A 15,056-nucleotide genomic window follows, 5' to 3' on the forward strand; every position below is an offset into this window, starting at 1 on the left:
GACTGTAAGTGTGAAACCTACAACTGTCAATCTGTCAACCTTCCTCCTATCCTCAAGACCGAGGGAAGAAATGAGACGTTCTTTGGCTCTGCAATAAAATCCCACCTCTGCCAGCCTGTGCCAGGTGATGCACATTTTGTTACATTTTAACTGTAATGTTTTCTCTGTATACATGGGCATTTAATACAGCGCCCCCGCTTTGCATAGGGATAGCACTGCTGACCCCGTTTCGTTTGTTATGGGTGATTTCTGTCTTTCGACAAAGTTTCTAACAATTGTTATTTGTTAGATTTGCGAGCGTATGTGGCAATATCTTTTTGGCAACTTGTTAGGTCTTCACTCGCGAAATGTAATTTGAAATATCTGTGAGGAAATTATGTGTTAGTCGTATAGAATAGAGAGCATCCCAATTTCCCAAATAAACTCACTGACCTAATTTCAAGGTGTTCCAATCCAAGTCGGAGAAGCTGCGCGTGTGACAACAAGTTGACATGCATCATTTGTTTTTTAATTAATATATTATAATATCGGACTCTATTATAGCACTCACACAAAATCTATTGAAGCTGAAACTTAATTATTTTAAGCAATATTCGTGATTTATGTATTCGATAGTAGGCTATATTGTAAATAATATTGTGTATTATAGGCAATAATGGTGTGTGCAGGGTTACACCGTTACAGACACGCCATCGACTATAATATTTAATACAAATCGGTGTAAGAATGCACATTGCAAGGTGCAGTATGTTTATAGACTGTTTATAAACAGTCCGATTCCGTCGTCCGTCCGTCCCCCGGACTTTGGTGTGGACAGAAGGGACTTTATGGTAGAGAAGAGTGGGTTATATGCATGGTCTCCTACTCATAATACCGATAATAAGCGTAATCAAAAATGATTTAAACAAATCTTACTCAGTTTTGTCTACAAATCTAAAAAGCTATCGCTGTTTTTTTAGGTTACATATTTATTTATAGTTATATTTGAATGACTTAAAAACCTGATTGTGTGAAGTGACCTGAAGTGATTTTTGCTGAAGTTAAAATAAGTGTTATAGGCTATAGTGTTATGATAGCCTTCATTGCTTTAGCCATGTTCTCTTAAGTTTTCCTCGTGACATGCTGTATAGTAGGGGCAAATATTTGCATATTCACTTGCCGTAATATGAAATAAATGTAACGTGCTATAAAGATAGAATGCCATGATTTAGGGATGCTGTGGATGAAAATGTTATTTAGAGAACCACTGTACCAGACAGACAGACAGACAGACAGTCTGAGGGTTGGTGGTACTGCCACCCGCAGAACTGGTTTCCAGTGATGTTTCTATTTACTCTTTTGTGGCAGCTGCTAATACTAGCTAGTTATCAGTTAGCACCTGTACTAATCTGTACTTCCACCAGTCTTTGACTTTGACATCTTTATTGATAATGTAACAATGTATATATATAAAACCAACAGAGATTAAATTGTTTCAAATGCTGATGACCTCTGCAGGCAACCTTGTGAACGGCAGGGATCAATGAGTACAATTATAACTCAATGGCTCGAGTGAGCGGAAGTTAAGCTCGGACTTCAAAATTGTAGCCACAAGCCAATCTAACTTGGACTACTGCATTCAATCCAACTAACTTGGACTACTGCATTCAATGCACTTTGTACAGGTCTTACTAAAAAGTCCATTGAAACGGTAAAGCTTGTTCAGAACTCTGGAACTCAGACAGTACATCCTTGAAAATCTTTTAGCCGACTAGTTTTCTATATGTACATTAGTTTGATCTTTTGTGCATCTGCATCACTCCTCCTCAGAATAAGATGGCCCCAAATTCCATACACTGGTTCCGGAAGGGTCTGCGTCTCCATGACAACCCATCGCTACAGGAGGCGGTCCGGGGGGCAGCCACTGTGCGCTGCGTTTACTTCCTGGACCCCTGGTTCGCCGGCTCGTCCAACCTCGGTGTCAACCGGTGGAGGTAAGGCAGCCACTCGTTTGAATGAGTCGTTTTGAGAAACGTGAGATACATACGTGCGTGCGTGCGTACGAGAGAGAGCGATAATGAAAGACAAATGAACATGGGAGCCACAGGCCTGCAGTGCCTCAGTATACAACATGATGTCAGTATTTCTCATCACAATTTCTACCATTTTCAACCATTAAAAGGGCACTTTAAATACTTTTGACACTTTGAAATACTAGTAAAATATATAAAAACACATTACCCACATAAAAACCCCAGGAAAGTGTTTCTTGTCTCCCAAACATTATTAAAATAAGATTGAAAGATTGAAATAAGATCGACTCCCGTTCCCAACGGCCTTTACCTCATGTCATCTTCCCATCTCTCTCCCCATTTCCTGTCAGCCTACTGTAAAATAAAGGTGAAAGCCACAAAAAAACATAAAAACAACAAAAAAAGAAAAGATCTGGTTGCAAAGGGGGTGAAGTGACCATTTAAGTCCCTGGGGGAAAAGCAGATCTACAAGCTCACAATGATTGTAGATCAATATAATCTACTTTGTTTTTTTTATGTATTTAGTTTTAATTGAATATTCTTTTTAACATTTTCACCTATTATGACATTTGTTTTCAGCAAGTGTAAAAGCAGGTAATTAGGATGGCATCAAGGCCCACCAAAATACATTTTAGTCGACTAAATCAACTGTAGATGTAGTCGACTAAACTCTTATGATATTTAGTCGACTAAAACTAGATTAACACTAAAGCATTCCAGGTGACAAAACGTGACTGAAACTAAATGAAAACTATTCAAGAGACTATGACTAAAACAAAAATAGAAATTTGCTGCCAAAAACAACAGTGCTTACTGTCAATGTTTTATCGTGGACATTTGTGTGCTTGTGAATGTGTGCACGAGTGGCCAGCCATGTCCTGGGGGGTTTTAGGCAGAGAGATTGGGTATTATTGGTGTGGATACTTCGGGACGGGGGGAGTAGAATTAGTCCAGGTTTGTGATATGTGTCTTTGTAAGTGTGATGTCTCATTTTCCAATGTTTGTGTCCATGTGTGCATGTGAGTGAATACATGTGACTCGGTTACATCTTGCTTATTGCTCACTGGCCCGTTTTCAGTCCAGGTCCTATTTGTGGTCCCTCTCACCGGGGTAGTCGATAAAAAAAGGCACTGACCCACTGTTCTCCCGCTGAGGAAGAACCTATACCGGTACTTAATTATACAAACACAGGCAGGGGGGGTACACACTTGGCTGCTGTGTCCAAATCATAATAGTTTCAGTGACTCCAAAATGGCAGGCTGACTCATATCGTAGAATATCAGTCTTGTGGCACAAATTTGTCCGAGCTTAATCCGCATTGAGTCTCCTTACTGACCTCTCACGCCTGATTTACACTTTCTCCCGTACCAAAAGTAGCCCACCTAAAATCTATTAGCTATTTTTGGTACAGGACACTGGAAGTAGAAATCAGACTTTACTGTACCTCTTCATTAATTGTAAGGCCAACAACCTCACGATCAATACGTATCAATTCACGCGATACGATATGTATTGCAATATGCATTGATTTTTAATAATGACCGTGTGTCCTATTAAATCTACTAGACCACCGATTGCCGATGTCACAAATATATTGTCTGAAGATTTTCAAATCAACTTGAAAAACTTTTTTTATTCACTATTTGTCTGTCTGTAGAACATGCCTGTGATTACAACTGCCACTGTCTGCCAGGATTACAGCACCCCCTTGTGTAGGTCTACAGTATAATACATTATACTGTATTTACTGTCAAAATTACATTTATAGTGTTCCATGATATTAATGGTCACTGTACAATACTGTATTTTATCAATTATTGTAAATCATCACAAAAATATAAGGGTAAGTTACCACATTTTGAGTGCAATACAGAGTTATCAACTTGTTTAACTGGCTTGACTTGTTAAAAATTACATAGTTATAGTTTTCAGTCCATCCGTGATTTAGCATCAAGCTCTGATGAAGCCTCAATGGCAAAAATGTAAAGCAGTTTTGTTTTAATGTAATTTAAAAATGTCCCAAAAAATGAAGTAACTTTTGTGCTTTGTTGTCTGATCCTTCAGTACCCAGAATTCTCTGCGAAGGCACTGATGAAAGACCAGATTAACTTTAATCTAAAATGTATTTGTTTTGGGCATTTTATGCTTTATTTACTCGATTAGACAGTATCGAGAGGAGACATGTGACATACAGACAGGGTAAGATTCAAAGGCAGGTCTTTGCGAGTGGGACTCAAGGCTCATACATAGTCTGGATTTTCGGTGGTTAGGTGACCACCGAACTACAACATGACGTCACGAGCCGCGGTGAAGAGCAAACCACCGCCACCGCTCCAGCCCTTCTCTCTGTTTTTACTCACCACCGCTCAACGTTATTTCAGCTCCGGTGGTCAGCTCACCACCGGAGAGGTGGTCACCTCACCACCGAAAATCCAGACTGTGAATAGGCCTTCAGATGGAGCATATTGTCAGTGCACTATGCCACAGCAGGCACTCCAAACACAAGCCTTTGTAAGAGAAGAACAATGAATGAGATGACAGCAACAACAAAGAATATTATTAAGTGCATTTCGTTTAGATCAGTGTATCGTAAGTACAGAAAAGGAAGCCCACTTTAAATGATATTGGAAACTCTGCATCTGTGAAATGAGGCAGGTGATGAGAGGGAGGTGAAGCTATAATGTGGAAAGTGAGAAAACGTCAGAGATGTGTGTTGTATCCACACTTTTCCTGGGCTGTGTGTGCTCCAGTTCCTGTTGATTTCATTGGATATCATTGGTCATCTGACCAGTTTCATTGGCTTTCATTGGATCAAATCGACAGGAACTGGAGCACACACAGCCCAGGAAAAGTGTGGATAGTGTGGCAGCATATGAAGTGTTTGCCTGCCTGTTATATAACACGGACACTGACCTACTTATACTAAGGCTTTCCTGTGCGGCCTGACGGCTGAATGTACACACACTTGTTTACCACAGTCAGTTGTCCTTACGCTCTACTGGTACTTCAAGGAGTAGTTCACCCAAAACATGATTGAATATGAGGATAGGATATAAGACTTGTAATTGAAATGTTTATTTTTCTTGATTCTTGAATGAGAACGCTGTACGTCACTTTATGAATGAGATGTCTTGAGGTTTTGTACATGATTGAATATGAGGATAGGATATTAGACCCCATGGGGTAGATTTGGACTACTTTTTTTGTAATTGAAATGTTTATTTTTCTTGATTCTTGAATGAGAACGCTACGTCACTTCATGAATGAGATGTCTTGAGAAACGTTATTTTGTGTGTGTGGGGAAATTATTTGACCTTTTCCCATTGGACTCAAAATCCCATTCCAAATGTGCGTCAGCGGTGTCCAACCAATTTCCGCAGAGTCTCCCAGGTCCAGTACAAAGTTCTCTTGACCTACAGTTAAATGGCCAGAGTACCAGCTGCAGTACATCAGTAATCATTAAGGATGTTGCTCAGCTCAGCTGATCGGCATTATATTGACATGATTGCCATGTCTGTGACTCAGCCAAGTTTCTCTCTGCAAACCGATTCACAACTTGGCCACAAAATAAAAATGTAAATTCGGTTTATTGAACTGTAGCTTGTACAACTTTGATTTTACCCAGTCTTGCTCTCTTTCTCTCTCTCTCTCTCTGTGTGGTAATGAGGTTACTAGGTTAGTAGGCTCAAAGAGAGAGAGAAAGTGCGTGTGTGCGTGTTCACCAGATGTAGGCCAGGGCAGTTATATAACATATTGGGAAGGACTGCTGTGTACCAAACCACACACACAATCACACACAACAATTTACAATGTTGGCATTCAGCAGACTAAATTACACGATTACAGGCATACATGTGTGCTCAAGGGCACACATCAATCTACACAAATCCATGTACACTAAGCACAAAACACTCATGCAACCGTGGATGCACAATGTTGCACATGGGTGTTCATGCCCATGCATGTGTGAAATCTTAAACACACACTTGTGGATGTCATGTGCACCAGAATGACCTGATGGTTCACTCAGTTTTTTGTTCAAAGGACAGCCCACTCTCCTATTTTTTTTATTTGTATAATACATTTTTATTTTTGTAGCACTTTGTTAAATATTGTTTAAAACACACAGCACGGTGATATAGACACAAGCCTGGCATAAAACAAAAGTACCACAGGCACAAGGTGCCCGTCTTTTGTATGTGTGTGTGTGTGTGTGTGTGTGTGTGTGTGTGTGTGTGTGTGTGTGTGTGTGTGTGTGTGTGTGTGTGTGTGTGTGTGTATGTACTGTGTGATGGGATTTGGACAGCTTTGTTGTTTGTACAGTATGTCAACTACCCTGCTGCTGCTAATAATCAGAGATAAGAGGTCACACTGGTAGACTGAAATTCTGAATAGCTTGTTGACTGAATAGCTTACTGAATGACTAGCTGAATGACTGTCTGAATAGATGACTGAATGACTGGATGCCTGACTGAATAGCTTACTGAATGACTGGTTGACTGACTGAATAGATGACTGAAAGACTGAATGTCCATTCAGTCCAGATGTTGGGCTGATGGGAAGGATGGTTGGGTTGAAGGATGTTGAACGGAGAAAAAGGGAAACATATTGCCAGTGAATGTCACCTCCAGTGTTGTGTTCCATTTCTGGGGGTGGCCTCCTGAAAATGTGTTTTGTACATGATTGAATATGAGGATATAGGTCAGAACCCCATGTGGTAGACCTGGACTACTAACCTGAAAAAGAAAGTTGAATGTGTAACACTAACAATATTGTGTGTTGAGGGAATCTTGAATGACCAACCGTGCGTACAGCTGTCGATTATGGACTGTAAGGAATCACTACGTCACTTTATGAATGAGATGTCTTGAGGTTTTGTACATGATTGAATATGAGGATAGGATATTAGACCCCATGGGGTAGATTTTGACTACTTTTTTTGTAATTGAAACGTTTATTTTTCTTGATTCTTGAATGAGAACGCTACGTCACTTTATGAATGAGATGTCTTGAGAAACGTTTCTTTTTATAAATCACTGCAGAGGTGATAAGTGTGTGTGGGAAATGATTTGACCTTTTCCCTTTGGACTCAAAATCCCATTCCAAATGTACGTCAGCGGTGTCCAACCAATTTCCGCAGAGTAGGTCATGTATTGTTTTTCTATCCGTCTATCAGTTTGTCCTTTACATTCTGTCAGAAACTAAACAGGGTCACAGTGAGTGTTCCACCAAAGTCAAGTACAATTTAAAGTGAGAATGCCCACAAGAAGCAGCAAATCTGTGTTAGCCTGATTATCAGACTCTGAAGCAGTCCACTCAGAGAGTGGGCTGGGTCCAGGCTAAATCTTAGCGGGCTTGGACACTGAACACCACACACACACACACTCTACTACTATATCAATAGCTGAAGATTGGACACTCTGTTATTAGATGATCAAGCAATTGTTGTTGCTTGGTTTTTCTGACCTTCTGCAACTACATTTTACTACTAAGATACATAAAACAATGCATACACTGCTCTCCTACCTTTGTAACATCCTCTGTTATGCGCACTTGTGTGTCGGAAAGTGCGCTGTGCTCTTTTTATTCTCACCGAATAAAATATATCAATCAATCAATCAACTTTCTTCTTCCTCCTCCTTCTTCCCTTCTCCTTTCCACCCACCGACTCTCATCTCCTTCCCACTCCCTCACTGCCCTCCACCTCCTCAGGTTTCTCCTGCAATGTTTGGAGGATCTGGACGCTAACCTCCGAAAGCTGAACTCGCGCCTCTTTGTCGTCAGAGGTCAGCCAGCCAACGTGTTCCCTCGCCTCTTCAAGGTGGGTGCATTACTTACGCGGTATCTCCTTGAATGATCGGACATTAATTACGCATGCATTAATGACTAGACATTACCTAACCATGACATCTGTACATAAATGTATGGTAAAGTCAGGTACAGAAAAGTACAAAATTAAGTAAGTGCGAGTCAATTTGTGCTGTAATTTTAATGATTCTCTCTACTCTCTTTCTCTCTCTGTCCCGCCAGGAGTGGAAGATCTCACGGTTGACTTTTGAATATGACTCTGAGCCATTTGGCAAGGAGAGGGACGCAGCCATCAAGAAACTGGCCATGGAGGCCGGAGTGGAAGTCAACGTCAAGATCTCACACACGCTGTATGACCTGGACAAGTAAGGAACGCACGCACACGCAGACTCACAAAAAATGAGGACGAAACAAGCGAGCTAACAAGCTTGCTTGAAGGCTTCAGTCTTTTCTCCTCTCCCCATCTCAGCGGGATCATACAGTACAGCTGAATGGTGACCCGCCGATGCTTCTAATAACCCCTCCTTCGCTCTCCCTCAGGATCATAGAGCTGAATGCCGGCCAGCCTCCTCTGACGTACAAGCGTTTCCAGACGTTGATATCTCGTCTGGACCCCCCAGAGCTGCCGGTGGAGACGCTGTCCGAAGCTCTGATGGGGCGCTGCTTCACGCCAATCTCCGAAGACCACGGGGACAAGTACAGCGTCCCCTCACTGGAAGAGCTAGGTGATAACACGTGGCACACCCACCAGTAGCATTCAATGCAAACATAAGTAAATAAGATGAGAAAACGTGAGGTAAGACAGGATAAGTGAGGATAAGGAATTGAACATTCCTTCAAAATAGGTATTTAAAGGTATCCAATGCCAGTTTTTGATTGCGTTAATATTTTCTATGCTTGAGGCATACTAAACATAATTATTCTTTCTTGAGGAAGTGTTCTTCAGGAATGTTTCGAAAGCTTTCTTGTTTAAATTTGGCTTGCGGTGAAAGCATATTATTTATATAGTCTGAATATCTCTACATTGTAGCCAACATTATTGTTTGATCTAAGCTGATGCTCAGAAAAGGAATATACTCAATATAGCATTGGGCCACAAACAAACTGAGTTTAACCGTTGGATTAGACTTGGTGTAAATTCATATCAATGGCGGTAAGTGTGTTAGACACTAGACAGAAAATAAACAATTCTTTTACCTCAGATATTGACATTCTAGAATTATCAGCCAGCAAATGAGGTTCAAGTTAAGGCAAATCTATCTACTATATCTTGCTGCAGGTCAGCAAACCAAACGCAGCAGTAAAACCAGTGCCACTTCCTCATCCATATGAAATCCCCTCTCTGGCTTAAGGTTTCTCCTCAAATAGTAACATGATTCTCCAATCTATATTATGATTAGGAGCAATTCTTTGATTTTGTGCAATCAGGTGTTTCATTTCTTTGTAGTTTTGTAGTTAGTTGGAGTTTTTAGTTTCGCTATTTCAACTTTTTTTTGTGGTTTGCCTTAATGTTGGCCTGGGTAGACATTTGGTCCAATAACAAAAAAGATGTGACAAGATGCTCACTGTCGCTTAAACAAAAATGTGTCACGCTTATACGTTCTCATGTGCGTTCTGGAAGAACACGTAATACAAACATTGCAAGGACGCTTATCCCCTACGGTGCTCGACAGCTCCACTTCCTCAACTAGTGGTTCAACAAACTATACATTGGATGCCTTAAAATACAAACAGGCAGTCATCTCAGCATAGTAGTAGTATAGTATAGTAGTATAGTAGTACACTGTCAATCTTGATGTCAATCTAGTATTCTGTACAACTAGTGTTTTTACTGCTTGGCCGGTCGGTCATGCCGTCTACAGCAAGTAACATGAATAAAAAATAAAAAATAAAAAAATCATGTGACCAACTAACTTGCGTGTGTGTGTGTGTGTGTGTGTGTGGCCAGGCTTTGACACTGAAGGTCTGCCTACAGCTGTGTGGCCAGGAGGGGAGACTGAGGCCCTGACCAGGATAGAACGCCACTTGGAGAGAAAGGTCAGTGTTAATAATTAGTGGCAGTTCTAGTTGTGATAGTCGTGGTGTTGTTGCTAAAGTAGTTGAGGAGTAGTAAATTATTAAATATATTCTCTCTCTCTCTCTCTCTCTTATCACTCTCTGTCTCTCTATCTCTCCCTCTTGCCAGGCTTGGGTAGCTAACTTTGAGCGCCCCAGGATGAACGCTAACTCCCTGCTGGCCAGCCCAACAGGTCTGAGCCCCTACCTGCGCTTCGGATGTCTCTCATGCCGTCGCTTTTACTTCAAACTCACTGACCTCTACCGCAAGGTCAGTCTAGAGAGTGTGTGCGTGTGTGTGTGTGTGCGTGCGTGTGTGTGTATGTGTGTATTTTATAGATGCAACCCTGGTCTGGTGGAGACCTGCCTTCCAAAGACTTTATTTTCCTAGTTCTGTTTTCCAATCCAGGTGAAGAAGAACAGCTCTCCGCCTCTCTCGCTGTACGGTCAGCTCCTGTGGCGGGAGTTCTTCTACACCGCCGCGACCAACAACCCGCGTTTCGACAAGATGGAGGGCAACCCCATCTGCGTCCGCATCCCCTGGGACCGCAACGCAGAGGCCCTGGCCAAGTGGGCCGAGGCCAAGACGGGCTTCCCCTGGATCGACGCCATCATGACCCAGCTCAGGCAGGAGGGCTGGATCCACCACCTGGCACGGCACGCCGTGGCCTGCTTCCTCACCAGAGGAGACCTCTGGGTCAGCTGGGAGGAAGGAATGAAGGTGAGGGGGAGGCGAGAGCCCAGAGAGAATGAATGAAGGATGGAGGAGGATACCCTTGACTGCAAGGGTATGCCGGGAAAGAAAGGATGGGGGGGGGGGCTTGGCAGGAGGGTTGGAGAGACAATGAAGGTTGTCGGTGAGGCAGATTGTGTTAATCCAGGAGAAGACCAAACACACCATCTCTGGAAACGCCAATAACCGAAACATTCCTCTCCTCTCTCGCTCCTCCCCCAGGTCTTTGAGGAGATGCTGTTGGACGCCGACTGGAGCGTGAACGCAGGAAGCTGGATGTGGCTCTCCTGCAGTTCCTTCTTCCAGCAGTTCTTCCACTGCTACTGCCCCGTGAACTTCGGACGAAGAACCGATCCCAATGGGGATTTCATCAGGTTAGTTCACACATTGGTACACACACACACACACACACCATCAGACCATGACTACAATGATTAAATAATAATAATAATAAAACTTTATTTGTATAGCACCTTTCATGACATCAAATGCAGCTCAAAGTGCTTTACAGAACAATGGAGAATAAATAATAAGATTAGCTGTAATTGTCCTTGTGTCGATCTGGCTGTTTTGACTTCATGTCTTTTTAAGTATGGACTTGTTCATATGTTGTTTTCCTCTTTAGTGGATTGGGTGAAAAGTTCAGCTCTCTTTCCCCTTTGTTAGATTGTACTTGATTGCCTTTTAGACGATTTGCCCAGTTCTCATGCCTGAACCCTCACCTCCATGTTGTGATTTTCCAACATCCATAGTGTGCGTTGAGAAAGTTGAGATATATAAAATCCAAATACATTGTATCTGCATTCTGCATTCTGGATCCCACTTCAGCCCATCATTGCCTGTGCATTGTGGAAGCGACCACATTTGGCTGACTGAAGCCAGCGGTTTTCTCATTTCTGCCACTGTGCTTCCAGGCGATACTTACCTGTCCTCCGAGGTTTCCCCGCTAAGTACATCTATGACCCGTGGAATGCACCGGAGTCCGTACAGAAAGCCGCCAAGTGTGTGATCGGCATCCATTACCCCAAACCCATGGTGAACCATGCAGAGGCCAGTCGTGTCAACATAGAGAGGATGAAACAGATCTACCAGCAACTCAGCCGATACCGCGGACTAGGTAAGGGTTTGCTATAGCGTGTATGTACTAGAATACAATAGGAGGATACAGGGAGAGACATAGATTAGACTGTAGTATTTGAGCAATACAGTAGAAGTATTGTACTGTATTGATATTGATATATTGGCAGACGATACAAAGCACTGGAGTATAGACGAGTAGTTGTGTAAGCAAAAGCGGATCTTATAACTAAGCCAATACTTACCATGCTAGTAAGGTAGAAACCAGCTAAATATTGGTAATTGATACAGTTGCACAAATAACAACATTGTAGACTAAAACAGCCCTATTGGTGTTTGTTTCAGGCCTGCTGGCATCAGTGCCATCCACCAATAGCAATGGGAATGGAGGGATGATGCCATATTCTCCCGGGGAGAAGCAGTCGGGGACCAATAACAACAACGTTCACTGTAAGTACTGTAACAGCAACAACTCATTTGACAATGTAGCTCAGTCCCTGGAATTAACCCATTTAGGCCTGACGTCGAATTTCTTTTCTCCAAAAATAGCAGACCTACAAGCTCGTAGCGCGCCACTCGGTGGAGCCCTACGAGCTTGTAGATCTAGCTAAAGTATTACATAATGCTTATTTAAAACACCAAAAGGGGTTCCCGCCCAGAATGGGTTAAAGACTATTTGCTATAAATCCACAACAATTACGCTCACTGTTGAGTGAAAAATAACACTCCTTGGAACCATACATTGTCACCGTAAGAAAATAACAGTAACTGTGGTTGTAAACGATACTCATTGTAACCCCTGTTCTCATCAGTGCCTGGAGTTTTGGGGGGCAACGGCAGGGTCCTGCTGAACCTCGACAGTGAGAATCAGCCATTGTCATGCCGTGTTGCTCACCAACAGTTACAACAACAGCCTCATGGTAGGTTGGCAGCAGACATGTTTGGGGTTTTTCTTTTGGGGGGGAGGGGGAAATGCTCTGAAAGGGAATTTAAATATTTTACAATTATCCAAGCTGTGCAGAGGATGTTAACTGTGTGTGTGTGTGTGTGTGTGTGTGTGTGTGTGTGTGTGTGTGTGTGTGTGTGTGTGTGTGTGTGTGTGTGTGTGTGTGTGTGTGTGTGTGTGTGTGTGTGTGTGTGTGTGTGTGTGTGTGTGCGTGTGTGCGTGTGTGCGTGTGTGCGCGTGTGTTTTGCAGGGTACCCATCGGTGCCAAACCAGGCTGCCACCAGCACCACACTCTACCATGAGTTTGCTGTGCCTCAACTTCCAGGTACATGACACACGGACACACACACGGACGGAGTGCAAAACATACTGTCTCCACCAGGCCGAAGGCATGTGGAGAGAGTATGTTATAGCAGCAACAATAAAGTGCCCCTCGGGGCACAGGTCTCCACCAGGGCTAGGTCAGGTTGTGGCCTCCTGGTGGCGCTATAATAAGCCTTAAAGAAATCATGGTTTTAATTCAGCTTCTTTGTTCTGACATGCAGGACGCCTCCTGCACACCGGAGGCAGCATAACGGGGAAGCGGGCGCGTGAGTCGGGACACGGGGGAGAAGATGCCACGTTCTGCTCTGTCCACAAGATGCAGCGGCTCAGTGCAGAGGTCCGATTTTATATAGTTCATCACCATTAATCAAAATCAAATTTGTTTGTTCAAATGTACCTTTTTAAGGCATATTTTTGTGTATACTCTTATCAACATAGGAGTAGACAAATATCTTTGCTTTATGCAGATGTATATTTGCTTTATGGAGATGTATGTTTATTTATAAATTGGAAATAAGTTAACCCTAAACAATCACAAAAAAATATCCAGAAACCCTCAAAAGGTTCTGCATTAGCACTACAATGCACTCAAATCACCACATAACAGTTGTATTGTATCATTGACTGTTTGTTGTTTTCCTTACAGACTATCTAGAGCAGCTGACATGAGACTTGTCTTACTGAAGTCCACACTGAAGTCACAACCTGGCCAGCACAGAGAGAAACACAACTGAAATAAACCTCTTCTCCTCTGTCTCCCACCAGCTGCACAACGTACCATCATGTTTTTTTTTTTTATCTTGTTCAGAAACTCCAACAGAAGACAAAGGTGAAAATGCGATTTTTATTAGTTTTTCTGGCCTAAAATGGTCCTGACTGTTAACAACTGCTTTGTCAATCAGTTTTTTGCAAACGTATTTGTAGCCACATTAACAGTATACAGCAGGGGTGGGCAACTTTGACGATGGAGAGGGCCACTATATTTCCACACTCACTCCCTAGGGCCATATATTACTGTCGTAGCAAAAATAGCCGATCTACAAGCTCAATGTTTTGAGCTTGTAGATCGGCTATTTTTGCTATATTCGAATTGGAATCCTGAAAATGTACATTTTTATGTAATTTCAAATGCCTTTAATTATACGTGTGTTGAGCATAGAGCTACTAATTTAGACTGAAGTAATTAAAGCAGGTCATGTTTGCATGTTGTAAACAGCTGGAACCAATATTATAGCAGTATTCTGATATTAACCTGAGGGCCACATTAAGTGAAGGTGGGGGCCGCATGTGGCCCCCGGCCCGCCAGTTGCCCACCCCTGGTATACAGTATGTGTTGTAATAATGCATATACCGTCGCAAAAGCACATGTAATTTCCCATGGTCCAGTCCATTGGTCCAGTCCATCAAATATAAAAAAATTGTTATTATACTAATAATAATACAACGTCATTTGTATAGCACTTTTTTAAACAATGTTACAAAGTGCTTGAACAATAAAATACGGTAACCAAGTGCAATAACGCAATAAACTGGCCTCTACACCAGCTCCACAAAAAGCACACACACATTGCTAATTGAGCTTTGTGAGTCATATCAGTGCTTATAGAAGACATGTACCAGTCCATACCCTATGTACTGTAATAAAGTAAAGCTGAGTTCATACAGTACGTACAGCAAATCAACACTGAAAGATATTGTACCAGTAACAGGATATTTATTTGTGCAGAATGCCAAGCCATTGTAAATTAATGTGTGTCAATGGACTCTTAACTCTTACGACCACGTTAACTTGATGAATTAATATATCACCAAGATACGGAGAATGTGCCACTGTTGCCACTTCTTAAGGTCCATTAATAGGAACATAAGAAACCTATGATTTATACATAATATATATTTTTATATTGTATGTGCGCTTGTCTTCTTGGTATAGTCAAAAGAACACTTGCGAATAGACTGAGTTGGCTTATATCCGTAGCCAGTAAACGTTTGACCTAGAATGACCTCTAGAAAATGTCAAATCTCTCGCTTTAGATTTTTGTAATGTGCTTACAAAAATCTCATATAGCTAAAATGTCATGTCCTCAAAAACAATCAATAG

The 15,056-nt window shown here is 42.1% G+C and overlaps 1 protein-coding gene across 1 annotated transcript; it reads left to right on the forward strand.

The window, feature by feature from the left end:
* Positions 1–13,899, forward strand: LOC310862314 (cryptochrome-1-like). The gene is made up of 15 exons (XM_083770155.1): positions 1–124; positions 1,810–1,973; positions 7,725–7,833; positions 8,043–8,185; positions 8,361–8,545; positions 9,769–9,857; positions 10,006–10,146; positions 10,285–10,596; positions 10,831–10,982; positions 11,523–11,725; positions 12,031–12,135; positions 12,498–12,605; positions 12,882–12,956; positions 13,177–13,292; positions 13,602–13,899. Exons 2-15 carry the CDS (start codon positions 1,816–1,818, stop codon positions 13,608–13,610), a joined length of 1,905 nt encoding a protein of 634 aa, XP_083626281.1. The 5' UTR covers positions 1–124; positions 1,810–1,815; the 3' UTR covers positions 13,611–13,899.
* The last annotated feature ends 1,157 nt before the right edge of the window (positions 13,900–15,056 follow it).

Source organism: Protomyctophum parallelum (genome assembly GCF_964188405.1).
Source record: "Protomyctophum parallelum genome assembly, chromosome: 7".
In the NCBI taxonomy this organism is placed as follows: domain Eukaryota; kingdom Metazoa; phylum Chordata; class Actinopteri; order Myctophiformes; family Myctophidae; genus Protomyctophum; species Protomyctophum parallelum.